Genomic DNA, 21779 nt, shown 5'->3' with positions numbered 1-21779 from the left:
ACATGATATGCTTTAATCATGATGCAAAGCTTGCCATGAAAGACATTTTTAATTGAATGACCCATGTTTCAGATCTGAGCTGCAGTCCCCTGTGCATCTTATCGGAGCTCCTAGATCCTAAGTCAGTGGTAGCCAACTCCAGTCCTCGAGAGCTACCAACAGGTCACATTTTCCAGACAACCTAGCTGCTGCACTTACTAACACATTTTAAATGATCCAGGTGGAGCTAATTACTTAACTTGTGATTCTGTGAGGAGATCTGGAAAACATGTACAGTTGGTAGCTCTAGAGGACTGGAGTTTGCTACCCCAGTCCTAAGTGCTGCATGTAGGATCTGTCAGATCAGACCACCTCTGGCAGCACTTGCATGCGATCTATAGCATGCAAAAAAAGATCACATGTGATCTTAACACCTGGGAAGCTCCTGGGTGTATCAAGGGAATGCTTATGCAACTTCCCACTGAAAAGTCACATCAGTGTAGAGGACCTTTAGTGCTTAATATCTGATCTTGTGCCATTAATGCTGCATTCAATCAAATTAGTGGCTAGCTTAGTTGTCTGAAGCCCCATACACATTACAGCGGGCAATTATAATTATCCATATCAGCTGATCTTGTTTGTACACACTGATTGGTATTTGGCATTGGCTGCCGATACTGTTCGGTGACATCACCAGGTCCTTTTGGACATGCAGTCATTTGGCTAGCTTGCCCTGCATGCTTAGTATTTAATCATTAATGACACACAAATGTGCATCATTAATGATATGGACTGTCCACATTAGACAAGGTCACCTAGTGTTACCTTAAATTAGCTTTAGATAAGTGGCCATTGCTACTCCCAATAATTTAATGTGTGATCTTGTTTTGCAAGATTAGAAGTCAGTCGAAGTATCCAGAGGACAACTATCAAATAAAGTTTAAATTTGACTGCACAAAAGGAAAAATTAAGTTTCCTAGTATAAGAATTACTTGCCGTAACAGTAACAATCTGTGCGTTACAGGTCCACGTTATTTTGCAGTCAGGTCAGTATAGCAGACTACTCTTCACATTAGCCTGTACAGCGCCACAATCTAGCTAGTATTTTACGTGTCTCCAGAGGAAGGTCATTCCCAAGTTGGTAGAAACCAGCCACACAGTACTATTTGTACTCCCTTTATTAATATTCACAAAGAAAATATATCTTACATCATCTCAACTGCCATTCACACATCAGGGAGAGTTACAGTGTACAAGTAACATAAATACAACATTGTAAACTCACAACCAAGTCAAAAAATTCTCTAAGAATAAAAATAAAAAAATAAAGGTCCTGTCACCAGCATATGTGCAAAACAATGAATAGGAAGAAAAGTCTGCTGAACAGGGAGGGTGCACTGCCAGGGAAGGGGGCAGGAAGCTGGTAGAGTTTGGAGCTTTGTGTTCTAGCACAAGACAGCAGCAACAAGGAATGATCACATCACCAAACCTGAAGGTGCAGGGTGAAGATGTGGCCTTTACTTTAGGCCTACAGGAAGGAGAAAAGTGTTAACATGCTGTTTAACCCCCGCCACTCAATGGTTGACTTCAGCTGTGGGGGGTAGATTAAATCTAAGGTGTACGCACTCCATTCCACATAGGGAGCCAACAGCACTTATATGGCTACACCCTACTATTTATAGTTCTGTAGAACGTTTAGACCCCAGCCAAGTATAAGAGCAGAAGCCCTTGATCAGGCAATAAAAGCCCTCACCTACTAGGTCCAGAACATTGGCCAATCAGTGCTTAAATGCCTCCAGGTATCCATGGCATTTGACCCGTTCCAATAATTAATGGAACGGAGAGAACACATTTTAATAAGGGGGGGTATGTATTGGCCTAAATTTGTACACCCCATGTTCAATAGGGCTTCTACCCAAGACATCCCACACATTAGCAATTCTGCAGTGTCCAACCCACAGGGCCTGTAATAAACAGAATCACAACCAACCAAGTTAGTCTGGGTTCAAATTATTTAAGTATTAGCCCTCCCCCATTGGTACTCTACACCACATACGTACTACTAGAAGGTGAGCAGTCTGCAGCCCATGCAGTGACAAGGAGCGAGAGAAGGCTGGTGGTATTGGAGGATTGCAGGTAAGTAGCGAGTGCCAGAAGCACAGAAGCAAAGGATTAATTAAGGCACAGCGCTCCAAACACAAGTGACAGCTAAAGGGTGCAAGCCCCCCTCCCAATGCCCCTTATACTAGTTATATCTCCCACAGTGTGTATGCTAGGCCAGCTCCAGACAAGTAGGCACTTCGGTATTAAAAAAACAAAACCCATCTCTGCATGCAGATGTCAGGAAGGTGCAGCCAGGAGAGAGAGTGAGGCACAGGAAAGGGACAGAATTGCAGCCACTACCCACAAGTCAGATATCCCTGAGACAGTAAGTGCAGGATTCGGAGCTGTGCCAGGGATGAGACTGAGTGAAAACTTTCTGTAGTTCACCACAGAGGTGCCTGTATAGAAGCAGGGTGAGGGTGGTTAGGGACAGGAAAAGTAGTGAGAAACTGTGACAGACACTGATGGGCCTGCAGACCCCATTTAAGAGCACTCCTCCATATTGCAAGCTTTAAATTGGCGGTGGAGGTTTGAGCTCAACCCTTAAAATGGGACCAGACATGCAGGCACAGAACAGCTCACCTGATGTAAATATTAAATTGCAAGCACTAAGGTGCTACCTCAGAAGAAACCAACTAACTCGAATATCATGAGCAAATAAACTGGAGTCGTGCTACTAGCAGCAGCCGTTGAATGAGGGTGTTAACAACTCTGCATCAAGGGTAAACAGATTTAGCATTGATTTGTGTAGTAATTACCCCACAATGCCAATCTTAATCCAGCCGTCTGGTAAAAGGTGCCCATATGATACCAAAAGGGTAATGCCAAGGAAATAATCCCATGGTAATATTGGATAATTAGCACCAATGATGGCCAAGGATCTAGTAACCAAGCTCTAGTTTTATTCTAGAACACATTACAGATGATCCAGTCAGGAACTTCCAAGAGCAGGTTCAGGTCTCCAGAGACAGCAAACCTCGATTCCATATTACACCTGAGGGGGAGAAGAGAAAAACAGATGAGAACAAGGAAAGAGCAGTACGATGACAAAAGTATTTAAGGTTTAAGACTTCAAAATTCACACACACTTAACACGCCGATATTTCTCCTGATAACTACTGAATAGTGTGCGCAGGAACACCAATTGCTTGTAACCTTGCACATCTGTGCCCAGAGCTATGTAGTTCTAGAACACCTACCTCATGCAGCCAATGCACATTAACCCATAGATTACAGTATAGGGGCTCAGCATTAGGAGTTAACCCATTCACAGCCAATGAGAGCAGAAAGCCCTATTTCAGTGTAGCATGAAGTGTTATTGCAGAATGTCACAATTGAACAGCCCCAACGTCTGCTTCTAGAGCTGGTTTCAAATGGCCCTTAGGGGAAATTCTATGCAGAGCAATGCACAGTTCAGCAGAATTGCAATAGCACACCCTAACTGCTTTGCCAGCGCCCCTTTAGGAGAATGTAAATATCCAGAAATTCTGACCATCACTTCAGAAGTAGCCCCTTTGTGGTGACTAATTTCTGCATTCACTTTGTTCTTATATTTGATTAGGTTACCTGCACAATTAGTTTATTTTGAGACAAGTCATGGGTGACACAACAGCTCAAAAACAAAAACAGAGGGTTCAGAGAACAGGTTAAACATATTTAAGAGTACAGAACACAAGGCGTTCCTTACGCAAGGACAGATGTCCTGCACGACAAGCTATTCTAGATAACAGAATATTTCGGCAATGGAAAGATTTGGGAATTCGGTTATCCAGGAAATTGTTTCAAGAAAGCGATAAAAAGAGACAAAATATCTGGTGATTGAGGCCAATAGAGAACCTGCTTGTGTCTAAATACAGGGTAGGAGCCCTTGTGCTAGCCATTCTGCAGGTCTGGGAATAATATCTACACTTTCCTGCAGGACCACATGACTTGCCCCAGGCTGATATTGTTCTCCAGATTTTAGAGGGGGCCAAGGCAGAATAGGATGTAAGTGGCAGACTATAAACCCTCTCCAATCTAGTCAGATGTCCCTGGAATTGTTATATTATACTGCACTGCAACGTACACATGGGAGTTTCTCCTAAATTATTCACCTATGCAAGTTTACAGCATTGGTCTGAGCTGCAACGCCGAACTGCTCATCATCCTACATGGCTGATCAGAGGAAGCATCAGCTCTGCCTTAATGACTGGGTGACCCATTTCTGAGCTGGCACAGGTCACGTGATCAAGGTTTTCAGCACATGTAGAGGGGGGCAACATGTCAGGGAGACACGTGAGGATTTAGGACAGGCAGTTCTGGGGACAAAGTGGGGAGGGGGTCAGTGTGAAGGAATGTGCAGAGATGGCAGCTCTCAGGAAGCATCTGTACACCAACTATGATCCATCCCACATCCCCAAGGCAAGTTATATAAGCTGCATTAGTAGAGCATGAATGGTCACAGATGAACTCATAACTGAGCTGCTGCAGACGCTCACTGTTTCAGCAAGTGACTAGTGTACTGGTACTGCCAACCTTACCCAACGGATGCCATGCCTTAATACAAGGGCAGAAAGGACCCAGGGTGACAGGACACCCTTTAAGTCGCTACGAAATTATATCTATGTAGCAAATAGATTGGTATGGCATTCAGTGTTTACTGCCCATGCAAGCACATACACAATAGAAGGGATTAGATACTTCCTTCTTACAGAGGTAATGATCTGTGAATTATATGAAGTTATTAAAGATTGGAATAGCTTAAGAAATGCATAACCATGTTCTCTTCCTCTATACAGCCTGCCTACATCTGTCCCACTACTAGAAGCTCACTAGATTTGATCAGCATGAAGACACCACACCGAATGCCCCATTGCAATACACATTTTTCATCTACATTTCAGGGATCTGCAGACTTTTGCATGTTTGTAGCATGCCACTTATCCTTATAGAGTAAGTTAGGAAATGATGTTACCACAGAATCATGCATTCCGTATTCTGCAGTCATTATGTGGGTTTGCAATAAAGAGACATCTGAATATAGCCCTTTCTATAGTCAAAGGCTTCCAATAAGGAGGGGAAAAAAAAAAAAATCCCCTTTCCTATTCATTCATATGGTGTGCTCATGTCTGGTAACCACTTTAACATTATGTCAGGGAGTGAGATTTAATTAGACCATTGGCTTCCGAAACTGTTCAAGGATCCCCAGCAGGGCATGTTTTCCAGGTCTTCTCAGAACTTCAAATAAATTGTAACGCCACCTGTATCTTTTAATAAAATATGTGTCATGCTGGGTACACAGAGAATTTTTTATTTGGAGATTTTGACTAGTCAAAATCTAGAAGGTTAGCCAAAATATCCCTATTTTTCTCCTGCTAAGTCAATATTGTCTAGCATAGATTGCATAAGGGGTGATTTTGATTAATGGACAATTTTGACTAAGCAATTTTGGGTACTTGTTTCCTAGCACAGGGCCCAGATTTTCTACGTACACTAACGTAGTGAAAATCACATCGCATACGCTTTTTGCATGACATGCGATGCTCCATATTTCCACATGTATGATAAAGGGATTTTTGTAAGAACTTACCGTTCGAATCCCTTTCTCTGATATGGTCCTGGTGACACAGCTCAACACTGGGATGTAGGAGGGTCCGAAGGAGCCAGGCACCTATCCTAAAGTTTTAGAGGGTAGGCTCCTCCCCTACTGCATCCCTGGACTCTTCAGTTCATCTTTCAAAGCCACTGGAATACATTAACTCAGTACAAACGCCTGCACATATTATATGCACATTTTATAACAGAAAACTGTTAACTTGTAACCATTTTAACATGAACATCATGAAACTTCTGGCATACTTACTGAGCGTAAGGGAGGGATCGCTGTGTCACCAGGACCATATCAGAGAAAGGGATTCGAACGGTAAGTTCTTACAAAAATCCCTTTTTCTCTTTCAATGGTCCTGGTGACACAGCTCAACACTGGGACGTTCCAGAGCCGGTCCTTTGGGAGGGTACGCTCAGGTCTGCAGCTCTCAGCACTGCTCGCCCGAATGATGCGTCCTCCGACGCGAACTCATGGAATCTATAGAATTTGGCAAATGTGTGAACAGATGACCAAGTGGCAGCTCTGCAAACCTGCTCAGCTGTGGCCCCATGTCGAACCGCCCAAGAGGTGGCAACTGACCTGGTGGTATGCGCATTTATTTTGGCCGGTACTGGTCTACCCACTTTGGTGTATGCAAAGGCTATCACAGACCGCAACCACCTAGCAATAGTCTGCTTAGATGCAGGCCAACCAATCTTGTGTACGTCATACAATACCAACAATGTGTCAGTCTTCCTGACACTCTTCACTCTGTCCACATATATGCGTAAGGCACGCACAACATCCAAAGTTCTCAACTTGTCCCTTTTCTTAGAACCCTCTGGGGGTTGAAACACAGGTAGAACTATCTCCTGATTTAAATGGAAGGTAGATACCACCTTCGGTAAAAACTGAGGCACTGTTCTTAAAACAGCCCTGTCATCATGAAAAATTAAGAAAGGAGATTTACATGACAAAGCTCCCAATTCTGAAACTCTTTTAGCAGATGCTACTGCTAACAAAAACACTAGCTTCCACGTAAGAAACTTAAAGTCAGCCGACCTTAAAGGTTCAAAAGGTGCCTTTTGAAGGCATTCCAAAACCAGTGATAGATCCCAAGGTGCTACTGGTTGCTTGTATGGAGGTTTCAACCTGGATACTCCTTGTAAAAAGGTCTGAATTTCCGGCAAAATGGCTATCTTTTTCTGGAAATAGATGGACAAGGCCGAAATCTGCACCTTCAGTGACTGAAGGCTTAGGCCCGATGAAAAACCATCTTGTAAGAATTCCATCATTCTTGATAGCTTAAAATGAGATGTATGAGCCTTTCTTCTCTCACACCATCGAATGTAAGTCTTCCAGACTCTATAATAATTTGCCGAAGATACAGCTTTTCTGGCTTTTATCATAGTCTGTACTACTGCCTCAGAAAACCCTTTTCTTTTCAAAATGGTGGTTTCAATAGCCAGGCCGTCAAAATCAATCGATCTGAATCCAGGTGATTGAAAGGGCCTTGTCTTAGAAGGTCTGGTCTCAGAGGTAGACGCCATGAGTCCACAGACAACCTCTGAAGCCTCGAGTACCAGGATCTCCTTGGCCAATCTGGGGCCACTAAGATCACTGGAACCTTCTGCCCCTGTATTTTCTTCAGAAGTCTCGGTAACATTGGTACTGGTGGGAATGCATAAAGGAGATCTCCCTGCCAGTGAACAGTCATGGCATCCACTGCCTCCGCTAGTGGATCCCTTGTTCTGGCATAGAACCTGGGCACTTGACGGTTGATCCTGGATGCCATCAGGTCCACATCCGGAGTTCCCCACATCGAAGTGATTTGGTGAAACACCTGAGGGTGTAAGCTCCATTCCCCTTCCTTGAGCTCCTCCCTGCTCAGGAAGTCGGCTTCTATATTCTCTATTCCTGGGATGAATATAGCCGATACAGCTGGAACATTCTGTTCCGCCCATAGGAAGATTCTGGATACCTCCCACATGGCCAATCTGCTGCGTGTACCTCCCTGGTGATTCAGATACGCCACAGCCGTGGCATTGTCGGTCTGAATCCTCAAAGGGAGGTTCTGTAACCTGTCTCCCGCCAAGGAAATGACTTTCCAGACAGCTCTCAGCTCCAAGATGTTGATTGGTAACGCTGATTCCTCTGCCGTCCACAGGCCCTGAAGCCTGAGATCCAGGACTATTGCCCCCCAGCCCCTGAGACTGGCGTCGGTAGTTACTATCAACCAGTCCCAGGTCTGTAATGACCGACCCCACTGAAGGGAATCTACTTCTGTCCACCATTTCAAAGATTCTCGGGTGTCCGAAGACAGCACTATCATCTCGGATTTCATGGTCAAAGTGTTTCCTGACCAAGCTGACAAAATGTTCCATTGGAACCTCCGAGAGTGGAACCTGGCAAATTGAAGCGTCTCGAATGACGCCACCATCTTCCCCAGGAGCTTGAGGCACCTCCATACTGAAATGCTCTGAGCCCTGAGAATCTCCTGGACTAGGGTGACCAGATCCCTGGCCTTTACCTCCGGGAGGAATACCCGATGAAGATGGGTGTCCAGTATGACTCCCAAGAATTGGAGCCTTTGTGACGGTATCAACTGAGATTTTTGTAAATTTAAAATCCAGCCGTGAGCCTGCAAAAAACTGATGGCCTCTGCCAAGTGACTCTGCAGCATGGCTGCTGACTCTGCTTTGAACAGGAGATCGTCCAAATAGGGTATTACTGTGATTCCCCTGAGCCTCAGCACCGCCGCCATTACTGACATTATCTTTGTGAATACCCTTGGCGCGGTTGCTAGCCCAAAGGGTAACGCCCGGAATTGTAAATGCAGGTCTCCTATGGCAAACCTCAACAAGGTCTGATGTTCCGGGTGTATAGGAACGTGCAAATATGCGTCCTGGACATCCATGGACGCCAAAAATTCTCCCTGGTCCAGACTCAGGAGTACTGACCGTAGAGACTCCATTTTGAAATGGTCTACCCATAAATGAACATTTAGAGACTTCAAATTTAGTATTGGTCTGAAAGACCCGTCTGGTTTGGGCACCAGGAACAGCGTGGAGTAAAAGCCTTTCTTCCACTCTGTCTTGGGGACTAGTGCCACCACCCCTTTTTCCAAAAGGGAGTGCGCTGCTCTCACAAGAGCTGTACGCAGCCGTGCCTCCTTTGGTAAGGATGTGGGAATGAACCTCTTCGGAGGTGGCCCTCTGAAAGGGATTTTGTAACCCTGTGTTATGATGTCTAGCACCCAGGCATCCTGGTCTAGAGAAGCCCAAGCGTCCCTGAAGAGCGTGAGACGCCCGCCCACTTTTGTCACTGTCGGGCAAAGCCCCTGACAGTCATGCAGAGGGTTTATCCTCTCCTTTATTGGCAGGCTTCTTGTGAAAAGAGCCAAATTTTGACTTGTGTCTTGCCTCTAGAGGGCTGAAACCTTCCCCTGAAAGACTGTCCTCGAAAGGACGCACCACCTCTAGGGGAGGGCCGAAAGGACGGCTTAAAAGCAGAAAATCTGGACGTCTGCTTTGCTGAGGAGGCCGGCAGGAATGTACTTTTGCCGCCTGTGGCCTGTTTTATAATCTCCTCTAATTCGGTACCAAAGAGTACCTTTCCTTTGAAGGCTAATGTTTCCAGAGCCTTCTTGGACTCATTGTCTGCTTCCCAGGCTTTTAGCCAAAGCACTCTCCTGGCATTAATGGAGACTGTGGACACTCTGGTTGCCATTTTAATAGCTTCCTCCTCTGCTTCAACTGCATATTCTGCTGCTGCCTTAATCTTTTCTGCCAGCAGTAATGCACCCGGGTCAGCCTGCAGCATGGTGCATAATTCACCAGCCCACTCTATCATGGCCTTAGAAACCCAGGCTGAAGCAATAAGGGGTCGTAAGGTAAACCCCACCCCTTCAAAGATAGCCTTGAGGTTTCCCTCCAGCTTTTTATCCACAGAATCTTTAAAAGCTGCACCGCCCTGTACTGGTAATACAGTAGCCTTGGACAAACGTGCCACTGAAGCGTCCACAACTGGGACCTTTTCCCAGAGCTCCGCATGAGACTCTGGCATGGGGTACAGACTAAGGAATCGCTTAGGCATCTGAAGCCTCTTATCAGGAGTTTTCCAAGCCCCTTCTAACAATTCCTGTAACCCCTCATCTGAAGGAAAAGTAACAGCCTCCTTCCGCTGTCGCTTAAAAACACCTTTAACAGGAGTCTTATCCTCCACAGTCAGCTTTAAAGCCTGCTTCACAGCTATAATGAGATCCTCTATACCAGCAGCAGAGTTCTCTTCCAAATCATCACCCTGATCCCAGGGGATGTCAGTATACTCTCCTTCCTCTTCATCTACCACAGTAGTTAAGGCATAAGACCTTCTAGGGGTCCCTGCCACATCATCCATTTTGTCCAGCATTTCACTGAACCTGTTAATCCCTTTTGCAGTATCCTGCATCACCTGGATAAGTGCAGGATCTGCCTGGGTAAGAGGCAAGGAGCCAGACGACTGCTGAGATGATGGCATAGGTCTCTGTGATTCTACCAGCCCATCACTCTGCCTGTCCAAAAGCTGCACCAAAGCGTTTACTGACCTGCCTAGGGCCCTGGCCCACGCAGGTTCCATATGCTCTGCCCTATGGGGATCACTGCCCATGGGTCTCACATCAGCGCAAGTAATACATAAGCCCCCCTTGGCCATCTGCTCAGGGACAAATTTTTGTGTGCAAACATTGCACGCGCTCAGTGCATTAAGGGCTCCCTCCCCCAAAACCACAGCCTGATGCTCAGACATGACGCAAGTGATAAAAGTATATCTATTAGTATACACAGTGCAAACAATGTACAAGCGTTTATACAGAGGCAATGCACCCAATCACTTATCTGTCTGTTGGTTTCAACTGCGGGGAAGCGATGCCCAGGAAATCCAAGTCACTCTGCCAGGATCAGTAAGCCAGCTCAGCTCCGCTGCAAGCGTTCTGAAAGGCGCCAAAGTCAGAGTGAAGGAAGAGACCACAGGTCCCTGCTGCTGCGGGGTCCGTGACCTTTTGGCGCCAACCACCCCCAGCAAGCCGCTCCTTAGGTAGGATTTCCTAGTTCCAGTGTCTCCCCCTCAAATGGGGATCACTTGGAACATGCCTGTCACAACGCTGCTGTCCTCTCATCTAGGAGCTCAGCGTGTAAGCTCCGCATAAAATGGCCGCCGCCATCACGGAGCGCCTGTCCCCCATGATCCCCACCTAAGCGTGGAGCCGGTTTCAGGGTACTCCGGAGCCCAGGCAGCCTTTTAGAAAAGGCTATAAGCGCTGCACAGGGAGACCAGACAGCGTCTCCCCTGTGCACAGTGAGCTGACAGGACGCGCTTCTGTCAGCTCCTGCTGCGCAAGCAGTGTGAGGATTCACTATGAGAATCCTCACACTGTGCCTACCTAGCTAGGGTAAAAGTTAATAAAATAATAAAAATCCCCTAACTACTCTAATTCTTCGGCTGCTCCTGCAGCCCTTTAGAATAGCACCCACTCCAGTGGGCACCTAACACGAACTGGAGAGTCCAGGGATGCAGTAGGGGAGGAGCCTACCCTCTAAAACTTTAGGATAGGTGCCTGGCTCCTTCGGACCCTCCTACATCCCAGTGTTGAGCTGTGTCACCAGGACCATTGAAAGAGAAATGACTGGTGTGAATGTGTTCCTAAAACACCCCCACTATCCACGCCACCCCGAAGCGTGGCAAGCGGGGTGTTGGAACGCGTCCTCCAACCTTTTCATACCACCACAATCCACGTTGGTGTGGAGTTGATCTTATATAGTGCGGCGAGCACAGCAAGCCCCGTGCATTACTTTACATGTATTCCGCTTGCCACACTATATAAAATCAACTCCACACCGACGTGGATAGTGGGGGTATGTAGAGGTCGGAGGACGCGTTCCGACGCTGCTCGCCACACTTTGGGGTGGCATGAATACTGGGGGTGACGCAATGGCATAGTAAGCATCCATCACATGGGTGCTTGTACAATGAAATATCGCATTTGGTGCCATGCGATATTTCATTGTATAAGCACTCCTGTGCACTTAATATGGACATTGCATCGCACAGCACTATACATGGTACGCAGAATAGCCCACTAAGCTATTTGTTTAGTGGGCGCCGTGCTAGGAAACAAGTACCCAATTTTGTCTAAGCAATGATAGTCTATGATCTAGTCAATTTTCTTGCATGCACAGTCAATCTATAGCTGTGTACACATGCTTAGATTTTTCCCTGTTTGATTCGATTTTGCTTATAGAAGCAAAATCTAATCCACATCAAATGGCATTCGATTCACGCTGCAGTTCTCAAAATCGAATAGAAAATCTACTGTGCAGCCAAGGAAATCACGAATTAGATCTGGTAAATCGAATGAGTACATTGTGCCCTTTGGGGGGGGGGTGTCGCATACGATTTGGCACTTGATGTGCCAGGTTTTGCATGTGATAAATCGCAGTCCCCCGGGGAGCTGCTGTCAGCGGGAGAGCGGAGCTGAGCAGGGCATGGGGGCTGCAAGCAGGCAGCGGACGCAGCCTGTAGTACCTGCGGTGGAGGGAGCCAGATGCCGAGCGGGGGACTGCAAGCAGGGAGCCAGGCAGGGGAGGCAGTGGGCGCACTGGTCCAGGCGGTGAACTCCGCAAGGGGACCAGAGACAGGGTAGCGTAGGGGGAAGCCGGGCAGCAGCGGGCGGACATAGAAATTAATTAACAGTCAGTGATTGGCTGTGAGCTCTCTGTCAGAGAGCTCTCAGCCAATTACTGGCTGTCCATTCATTTCAATGTGCCCGGCTTCCCCTACGCTACCCGGTCTCTGTCTGATCCCCTTGCGGCATTCACCGCCTGGAAGTATCCATTTGCGGCATTCGCCCCCCCCCCACCCAGGATAGTGCGCCCACTGCCTCTCTAGCCCGGCTCCCTGCTTACAGTCCCCCGCTCGGCTCCCGCCACCACACGTACTATACGCTGCGTCCCCTGCCCGCCTTGGGCTGCACATAAGATTTAACAAATCTTATGTGCAGCCCGTCCGACCTCCCGAATCCGACCCAATGCGCACGGGACCGCGCATCGGGTCGGATGGGATGTCTGCACATGCCATTTGGCCCGATTCCTCCGAATCGGGTCAAATCGCATAGTGTATGGCGGCCTTTAGACTAGTCAAAATCTCCAGTGCATCCAGCCAAAACCTCTCATTTTCTAAAGGTGCCCATACACGCTCCGATCCCGGCATGCGTTCTGGGCTAAAATAGCATTTATCACAGTCGCCCCTCCAGGACAGGAGCGTGTATGGGCTCCTTTAGTCAAAATCTCCCAGTTTGTTGAAAGGTCACTGTCTGGTTTGGAAGCCAGCTGTTTATTTGCTCCCTTTCATTACCAGATCTTTGTGCCCACCAGACAGATATTTTAGGCGTTTACCCAGCAATTGACAAATATATCCCTTTCCTATTCTGCAAGTGCCTCATGTTTTGCCATGGCAATTTGATCATGCATCCAGCAACATTAAAGGTAGGGATTGCATTCTTCATCTATTTACACTCCACAGAGATAGCCCTCTTGGTTCTCATCCTACCTACCTGCTCCTTTAGTGTTAGTTTCTCTGATTCTACCTCTTTCAGATGGAGTACCTCAGGGTTCAGTCTTAGGTACTCTGCTTTTCTCAATCCATACCTCCTCTTGGCAAACTAATCAGCTCTTTTGGATTTCAGTATCATCCCCTGACCTGTCCCCATCTATATTGAGCCGTGTCTCTAAATGCCTTTCTGCGGTTTCATCTCGCCACCTCAAACTTAATATTTTAACAGAATTTAATTATATTTCCACCATTAAATAATAGTTACCACCCTGATATCTCTATTGCTGTTGAGAATGACAATCCCTCCTATCTTTAAAGCTCACTGCCTAGGTGTTATCCTTGACTCAGAACTTTCCTTTGTACCCCACATTCAATCTCTCAAAATCATGCAAAAAAAAAAAAAAAGTCGCCCTTACCTTACACAAGACACTGCAAAAACTCTAATCCATGCTCTCATCATCTCACTACAGTCCATCATGAATGCAGCTGCGAGGCTAATCTTCCTAGCCAGACGTTCATCATCTGCAATGCTACTCGTCAGTCACTTCATTGGTTACCCGTACAAAATTTTACTTACACACAAAGCCATAAACCAAACTACACCAACATACAAATCTTCTCTTATCTCAAAGTATCTTCCAACCCAAACTCTGCGTCTCTCATCCACTCATTACTCGCTCCCATTCTCGACTGAAGGACTTTGTTCGGGCCGGACCCACTCTGTGGAATGCCCTCCCAAGCACAATAAGACTCTCCTCCAGTTTCTAAACCTATAAGTGTTCCCTGAAAACTCATCTCTTCAGGCAAGCTTATCAAATTCCAAAACCAGCCACGGAACCTTGCAATCTTCTGGAATCGATGCAATAAAGAATACAGTATCTATCACTGCCTATTTCCCTATAGATTGTAAGCTTGCGAGCAGGGCCCTCCTACCTTTTGACTGTCTGTAAATACCCTGTTTGTTGTATCACGGTCTCATATTCCGTTGCACTTTACATTCTTTTGTAAAGTGCAACGGAATATGCTGCGCAATATAAGAAACTGTTAATAAATAAATATTTAGTTTCTATAGATGCGGAATCTCCTTACCTGCATGACATTTCTTCCCAATTGTCATTAACAAACAAGCCTGCCAAGCAGTCCCTAGAACCTGGACATCATTTAGGTTTTCCCAAACACCAAGATCTGCAGATACTGCCTTCAAAAGCTGGAACCCCATTATCAAAGTCTAGCACACTTCTTAACGCCAATAAATGCCTCAACCTTGAGTAGTAATTTGCGATACCATAGTAAAGAGACTACAGTATCCAGGTGCTGTGTGATTTGGCATGATTCACTGTGTAATTAAGGCTCATCCTGCTGTATAAACCTAAAGGACCTGCAACTAGAGGTTACAGGACTCACATGGGCAGACTGCTGAATGTATAAACTAGACTCCAACTTGGCTGCCAGAAGCTCAGAACTTCCACGAAGCCCTCAATGAACAGCAAGTCCATCCATTTTAACCATGGCCAACAGTTCAGGCGTTGCAGTTATTAACCTGCCTTACATTCCATCACAATCCTGCACATGCCCATTAGCCAAACATAATTGTCAGTGTTTGATGCAGAAGCATCTTGTATATCAGTGCTTCACCACCTGCATGTAAAGTCCATTGGGAGTACTGGAGAATGTCCACCCCCTTGTAATAGTGCAGTGTTCCAATATTGTGAGGGTTAAATACCAAGACCTGTAACCTGCACTTTACCCAGTAGTTCAACAAGGAGTAATAACTAATGAATGCCAAAAACATTTTAATTTCTCCATCTGGCATCCACTGGTTAACCCAATAAAATCACCCCCCACCCCAGGCAGTGGTCATATCTGAACATACGGTGTAAATGGGCCAGCCAGCACACCCACTTACCAGGATAGTGCCTCAAGCAGCACATGTAACTTGGTCCATCCTCGTCTCCAGCTCAAAAGCATCTGGCCGATCCTGTGGATTAGCAGCCAACATGTCTTTAAGCAGCTGACGGATGCCTTCAGACATTGAAGTTCTGCGTTTCTGTGGGATGTGAAGTTCCATCTTTGGGTTCTCTAGCAGCGCTTCCCCTACAGGCACAATCTCACTACCCTGCTTGATGTAGGTCCCCAGAATTTCCTTCTTAGTCTCAGCATCTACAAAGGTGATCCGTTCTATCATGGCCCAGATAATTATTCCCAGAGCAAATATGTCAGCTTTTGCTGTGTAGTGTCCTTCCCACACCTCAGGAGCCATGTAAAAGTCTGAGCCACAAGCAGATGACAGCCAATACTTGTTGACATTCACAGTCCTGTTCTCATTGCTTCCACCTCCAGTGCTCTCCTTCCCCCGGGGAGCTAGTCCAGCGCATACTTTACTGAGACCAAAGTCAGCCACTTTTAGTACTGGGGACCCTGAGCGCTCTGTGATCAGAATATTATCAGGTTTTAGGTCCCGGTGAACGATCTGGTTTTTGTGCAGGAAAGCAATGGCACTTGTCAGCTGTAGCATGAAGCTTTTGTTTGTAGCTGGGTCAGGACTCCTGGACAAAACATACTGATTAAGGTCACCGCCTTCACAGAACTCCATGACAAACCATAGGTAGCAAGCTTCTTCTGTGTAGCCCAAAATCCGCTCTCCTACAATGAAAGAGTCCATTAGTAAACAGACATAAGTTTCCTGTTAAGCATATGAAAACCTAGTTCAAACTGGTTGTTTGTATTACTTTATACACAAAATGTCAAATTTTCAAGACCCGATAATCACACCAAGCAGCAACATGATTATCTTTATCTATAAACCCTCACCTGTTTGACAAACTGGTGAGGGTGTGTAGTTCCTGGGAAGATACTGCAACAAGAGACATCATTTGTTGTAATAGGCACAGATAACAGCAGTGCTCTAGTGTTTATATATAGTGCCACCAATTCCCATGGCACTGTATAGAGCAGGGATGGAGAACCTTTGGCCCTCCAGCTGTTGAACTACACATTCCAGCATGCCCTGCAACAGTTTTCGTATGGCCAAATATCAAAAATGTAGCAGGGCATGCTGGAATGTGTAGTTCAACAGCTGGAAGGCCAAAGGTTCCCCATCCCTGGTATAGAGTAAAGGTGCCTATAAAATTACTGTACATTAGCACATTGGATACCCAACCCACTGGCAACCAGGTTTCCATGTGGCAGGCTTGCATGCTATACATAGTATGCATCCTTTAGAATACAACATGCTATGCTAGCAAGTAATGTAGGCTATGACAAATCCTATCTGCAGCCCTTGCAATCTGTCACCAATGTGCATCGGACCTGAATCAAGATTAGCACATACGACTTGCGCACTTTGTAACCAATTTCTCGGCCAGATCCGTCAGAATCTGGTAAAACATACAAATTGTTTAAGTGTATGGGGGCTTTAAGTAATTCCCATCGGCCCATGCCCCATTCAAGCTTTGTCTAAATTCCCAAATAGGCCATTAATGTCTAATTAACCAACCAGTGTTTGATAAGCTGAGGAAGCTAGAGCACCAATACAAACACAAGGCACACATACGCCACAAATATACACCTACTTTTTGCCAGAATGCTGGTAGGCAGCGACTTACATTTACTGATTTTGTACAGCCATACAGAGACCTGATTGAATGCAAAATGTTGCCTTTGGCTTACAAATTACAAGATAATTGTTGGCATGGGCAGATGCACCTGTGATTAGGGACTCATAACCAATGTACTAAGCTGGCAGCCAATTTATATTTGTGTACTGTACCTAGAAGGGGGGGGGGGGGGGGGGGCGCGTCGATTCAATTCACAGTGCTGGGGTAAGGAGATCCCAAAGCTATTCTAATAGCACACCCACCTATGGTAGCAGAAATACACCAATACTAAGTCAGCGATGCTTCTTTGTGCCATAGACTCTGGAAAACCACATTGCTGCACTAGCCATGAGAACCAGCATTCTCTGATTTAACGGCCACTGTTACAGCATGCCAATTTGAATAGCTCCAGAAGCTCCTGCCAGGCACACTGAACTGAATCCACCTCACAGGTTCTGTATTGATCATAAGATAGATTGCAATAAATCCACCTGAAAGCATTTGTGTTGTACAGCCACACAGATATTCTAGCTGTTATAACTGCTTAGCTCACCCATAAAAATTAACCGAGGGACACAAATTCCCTGGGGTCTAAAGCAACAACCCTCTAATAAAGGCCAATTATAGCTCAGACTCAGCTGTTTCCTAGATATGACAGACTAGACCCAAGTCATGAATGCACCTTAAAACCCAACACATGAAGCCGTTGAACAGATGAGGCTTGATTTTTGTTGGTGACAGATGTAGAAGCCGTACCTTCTGCTCCTCAAAGTAACGAGACTATGCTTGTAATAAAAAGCCTGTAGGGACATACATAATATAGGTGTTTACATGTTTGACAGCCTCTGTAGAAAGTGCAGAAATGCTTTTGCCTCTGAATTCCACAGTAATCTATTCACACTACAGTTTACCAATCTCACGAAGCTAAACAGCAGGGTCACCTCCTGCGCTGATCAGAGATCAGACTGGGGATTACACTTTGTCACAGACCTTAATCTGACCAGCATTTATAAACTCTATAGGATAACCTACAAGGGGATGACTGAGCACGTACCAAGAGAACAGATTATCTGCCGCTTCCTTTCACCTAGAAAAGGTTTTCTAGCCTAGTGGGCTGAAATTATCAAACTGATCCAAACGGTTAAACCTAGGGGTGTAATAGTTAACCCTTTGGGTGGTATGTCCCGAAATGTTGCCGCAGCAGGCTGTCCCAGAAAATTTCCGGGCATATCGCTAATGTGGAATAGGTGCACGCCAGTGGTGGCCAGGTGTGCACCACCTCTAAAGCGTCCCCCCCACCATCACCTTTGCTCTGGCGATCATATGCCGGAGCTCCCCTGACCCCTCTTGCCCAGCCGCCATGCAGTTTACAGCAATGACATAGGCGGCAGGCTCGGGGATGTTCGGGGCGGCTCAGGTTGACTCGGGAGGCTCAGGTTGACTCGGGAGAGTTCAGGCGCCCGAGCCGCAGCAAAACACCCGAGCCTGCCGACTGATGACTGACAGGCGGCTGGGGCAGCACCGGCATACTAACGCCAGAGTGGAGGTGGGGGGCTGCTATGATCTGTGGTGGGTTTTGCTGGGGCAGGACAAACCTGCCCTGGTAGGTTTGTCCTGCTCCAGCAAAACCCACCACTCAAGGGGTTAATTGGAAACACTGTCTAGTCCAGTGGTAGCCAACCCTAGCCCTCGAGAGCTACCAACAGTTCACATTTTCCAGACAACCTAGCTGCTGCAAAGCTGCACTCATTAATACCTGACACATTTTAAAAGATACACAGATGGAGCTAATTAGCTCACTTGTGATTCTGTGAGGAGACCTGCAAAACATGCACTGTTGGTAGCTCTCAAGGACTAGGGTTGGCTACCCCAGGTCTAGTCCAAATAGCAACACTTTAGAATGGGGATACAGGGCCAGATGCACTAAGCTTCAAAAGTGATAAACTACTAACAAATCAGCTCCTGCTTGACATTTTTTCAAACACAGGGGTAGATTATAGCGGCGCCTCATTAGCGAAGCAGGAGGGGACACTGACAAGATGTACTAACATCTTGCCAGCCAAAGCAGGGGACCGCTAACTCCCCCCTTCGGCGATGCCCCCTCCTGGAGACCGTGCATCAGTATTAACCCTTTTAGCCGTCTCCTTCCCCCCCGGCCGGCTGCGCATAATCTTGCTACTTGCAGCTCACAGCCAACAGCAGGGACAGCGCTGTCCCTGTTGCGGGCGTCGATAGCTGCAGGTGCCGGACCGTTCATAAATTAGGCAGGCACACAGTACAAGATATCGTATCTGCGCTATGCCTCCTGCTCCACGATAGACACCCGCTCCCCTGCTTTAGCACATGGGGATAGCACATATGCCCCTGATCACCACTTCATAAATCTACCCCACAGTCTGGGACACGGCAGGTAGGAGCTGATGTTATCACTCCATTTTATAACTTTTGAAGCTTAGGGCATCTGCCCCCCAGTCACTAGTTCGACATGCATTGGGTGAGCAAAGCGACGGTGTCCATGACGACATTCGGGACATAAGAGTGAAAAAATAAAAAAGCATGTTGACCTTTTAACTGTTGCCACTGTCAACTTTAGCCATGTCTATCTATTTCAGGTGTCTACCTAAACCCGGTCAACCAGTGACCCATACACTTATGTAGGGTACACACCCGGACGACCCGCTCACGAGGGGGGGGGCACGACTCGCTCACAATGTGCACTGTGAGCGGGTCCGATCCAATAGCGACCCGCACCCGGCTGTATGGTCGTCATTGAGATCCTACCTGCAGCAGGTAGGATCTCAATAACGACCGACCCGCGGGACCGCGCATCGGTCCACACCAGGACAGAAAAGGGCCCAATCACCACACAATTGGTCAGAATTGAGGGGATCGGGCCCTAGTCGTCCTGGTGTGTACCCAGCATTAGAATACATTTAATGATTTTACAGCTGAAATTCCCATGAGACAAGAATACAGTATTTCCCATCCAGTGCTAACCTCCACAACTCAAACACTTTGGTGTTGCAGACAAAAAGGTTAACCCATGCAGGCCAGCCCTCCATTGTGCACAAACAGCAGATAAAAGGTTACGGTAAAAGCATTAGGTTTTATGCTTGACACCAGGAACAGCGTGCATACACAGCACTGTAACTTTAGTCAGGAGTCAGTGTTTACTAGGCCACACAAGACTCCTGCCAACCATCACCTACGCTCTCCAGGACTAGGAGCATAGGTGCCAAGATTTAGAGAGATAAAGCACCAACCAGCTACTGATTTTTTCAAACCCAGACTAAACTGGGAGTGAATAGCTGATTAGCCTGTACTTTATCTTCCTGTCTCTCCAAGGCTTAATAGGCTCCTGACTGCTGTTACAGGCTTGGTTTGAAAAAATGAGTTAGTAGCTGGTTGGTGCTTTATCTGTCGCCAAATCTTAATACATCTACCCAAAAGTATGCTGTGGTGCCAGCTACTATAGTGACAGCTACACAGGAACTAGCCTTGGGTCTCCTGCACGGACAATGCCATAGGCTCCATTCCCAAACCGGTCTGAAACACGCAGGAGCACAGTGTCAGCACTACATACAGCCCTACCGGCTTTTGGAAGAGTCTATGCACCGTGCCAGGCTGCGCTCCTGCGGCCGCCCCGAGATGCCCGACTCACCCCGCTGGAAGGCCTGCACAGTATAACCCTCCCCAGGCCTCTCATTGACAGGAACCCCCCTCCATGCCCGGATCCCTGACACACCCCCCTCGGGCCTGCACCTTCCCGTCCCCCGTTACCTTTCAATGAGGTCTCCACCAGGCGCAGGTACAGCTGGCTACTTTTGTTGCCATGGCTCATCTTCTGGGCCAGGCCGTTCCGCTGTAGCACGCACTCCTCGAAGCGGACAATATTGGGGTGTCGGCGTCGAAGGCTTGTCAGGGCCCAGAACTCGGACAGGGCCAGCTCCACGTTCTCCGGGGCGTCGCAGCGGATCTTCTTGACCGCCACCCGGGCTCCAGTTTTCCGTGCCACCGCCTCGTACACCACTCCATAACTGCCGCGTCCGATCTCCGACAGCAAGCTATAGCGGGGCCGGGAGCTGCCGCAGGGGACCCGAGGCCTGCTCACCTGCCCCTCCTCCTTCACCTCCGGGAAATCGGCTCGGCGGCTGCCGTTGATGGGCTGCACGTTGAGGGGGGCGGGGAGCCGCTCTCTCAGCGGCAGCACTCCGGGGCTGCGCCGGCGCTTCCTCTTCGGACTTTTAGCGGTGTCCATGACAGTTCCGCAGGCCCGAAGCCCTCATCCCTCCTCCGCCGCTCTGACGGGCTGCTGTGAACACGACGGAGCTAAACTCGGCGAGTAGCAGCGGGGGTTAGGCCTCATCTCCTCCCCAGGGCCGCGCTCACAGCCGACTCCACTCTCTCACTGAGCAACAATTGCCTGTGTGTGAGTTACTACACGGCGGGGCGTACCAACTCAGCATTCAAGAGGTGTGAAGACGCTGCAGTAGGGGCTAATCCGCGAAAGCCACCAAGTGACCCGGCCTTTCGCCATCTCTGCTCCGCATAATACAGATCACGCACCGAACCGATCCCATCAGCAACGCATTAGCGGCAGAATATAGCCTGTATTTGGTAAACAGAACACCAGCCTACCCTACAGGATGGTACATGCCAGAGCTGGCCGAGCGTAAACTCTGCCTGTTGGGATAAACCAAACGCTCCAAGAGGGGTGGACAAGAGTCACATGTGCTGACAAACAGCGCGTCGTTATTACGGTGTATTCGCCGTTGTAAAAAAGAGAACGAGACCTGTAGGTGACACCCGCGGGTGACACACACAGCTGCGTGTAAGCGTGTGCCGGAGAACCCGGCTTCCCCCTTTCGTGATATTGACCCGGCTGAGAATCACGTGACCGGAGAGCGCGCCCAATTAGACAGCGGGCTGAGCGTGCCATTGTCTGCTGC

General features: G+C 47.5%; 1 protein-coding gene across 1 annotated transcript; it reads right to left on the bottom strand.

Annotated features, from left to right (window-relative positions):
• Positions 1 to 1142: 1142 nt before the first annotated feature.
• On the bottom strand, positions 1143 to 21267 carry STK35 (serine/threonine kinase 35). Its single transcript, XM_083146670.1, has 3 exons — positions 20611 to 21267; positions 15141 to 15877; positions 1143 to 3076 (listed from the first exon to the last, which is right to left on the bottom strand). The coding sequence occupies exons 1-2, from the start codon at positions 21086 to 21088 to the stop codon at positions 15153 to 15155; spliced, it is 1203 nt and encodes a 400-aa protein (XP_083002796.1). The 5' UTR covers positions 21089 to 21267; the 3' UTR covers positions 1143 to 3076; positions 15141 to 15152.
• Positions 21268 to 21779: the final 512 nt, after the last annotated feature.

Source organism: Crinia signifera, chromosome 6, assembly GCF_055691185.1.
Source record: "Crinia signifera chromosome 6, ASM5569118v1, whole genome shotgun sequence".
NCBI classification, from domain to species: Eukaryota; Metazoa; Chordata; class Amphibia; order Anura; family Myobatrachidae; genus Crinia; species Crinia signifera.
This window is presented reverse-complemented; position numbering and strand designations above follow the sequence as displayed.

Coding starts and splice junctions, on each gene's coding strand:
- STK35 (XM_083146670.1), bottom strand. CDS start 21,088: ATGGACACCGCTAAAAGTCCGAAGAGGAAGCGCCGGCGCAGCCCCGGA. Junction 15,878..20,610: donor GGTGGAGACCTCATTGAAAG/GTAACGGGGGAC, acceptor CTTTCATTGTAG/GAGAGCGGATTTTGGGCTAC.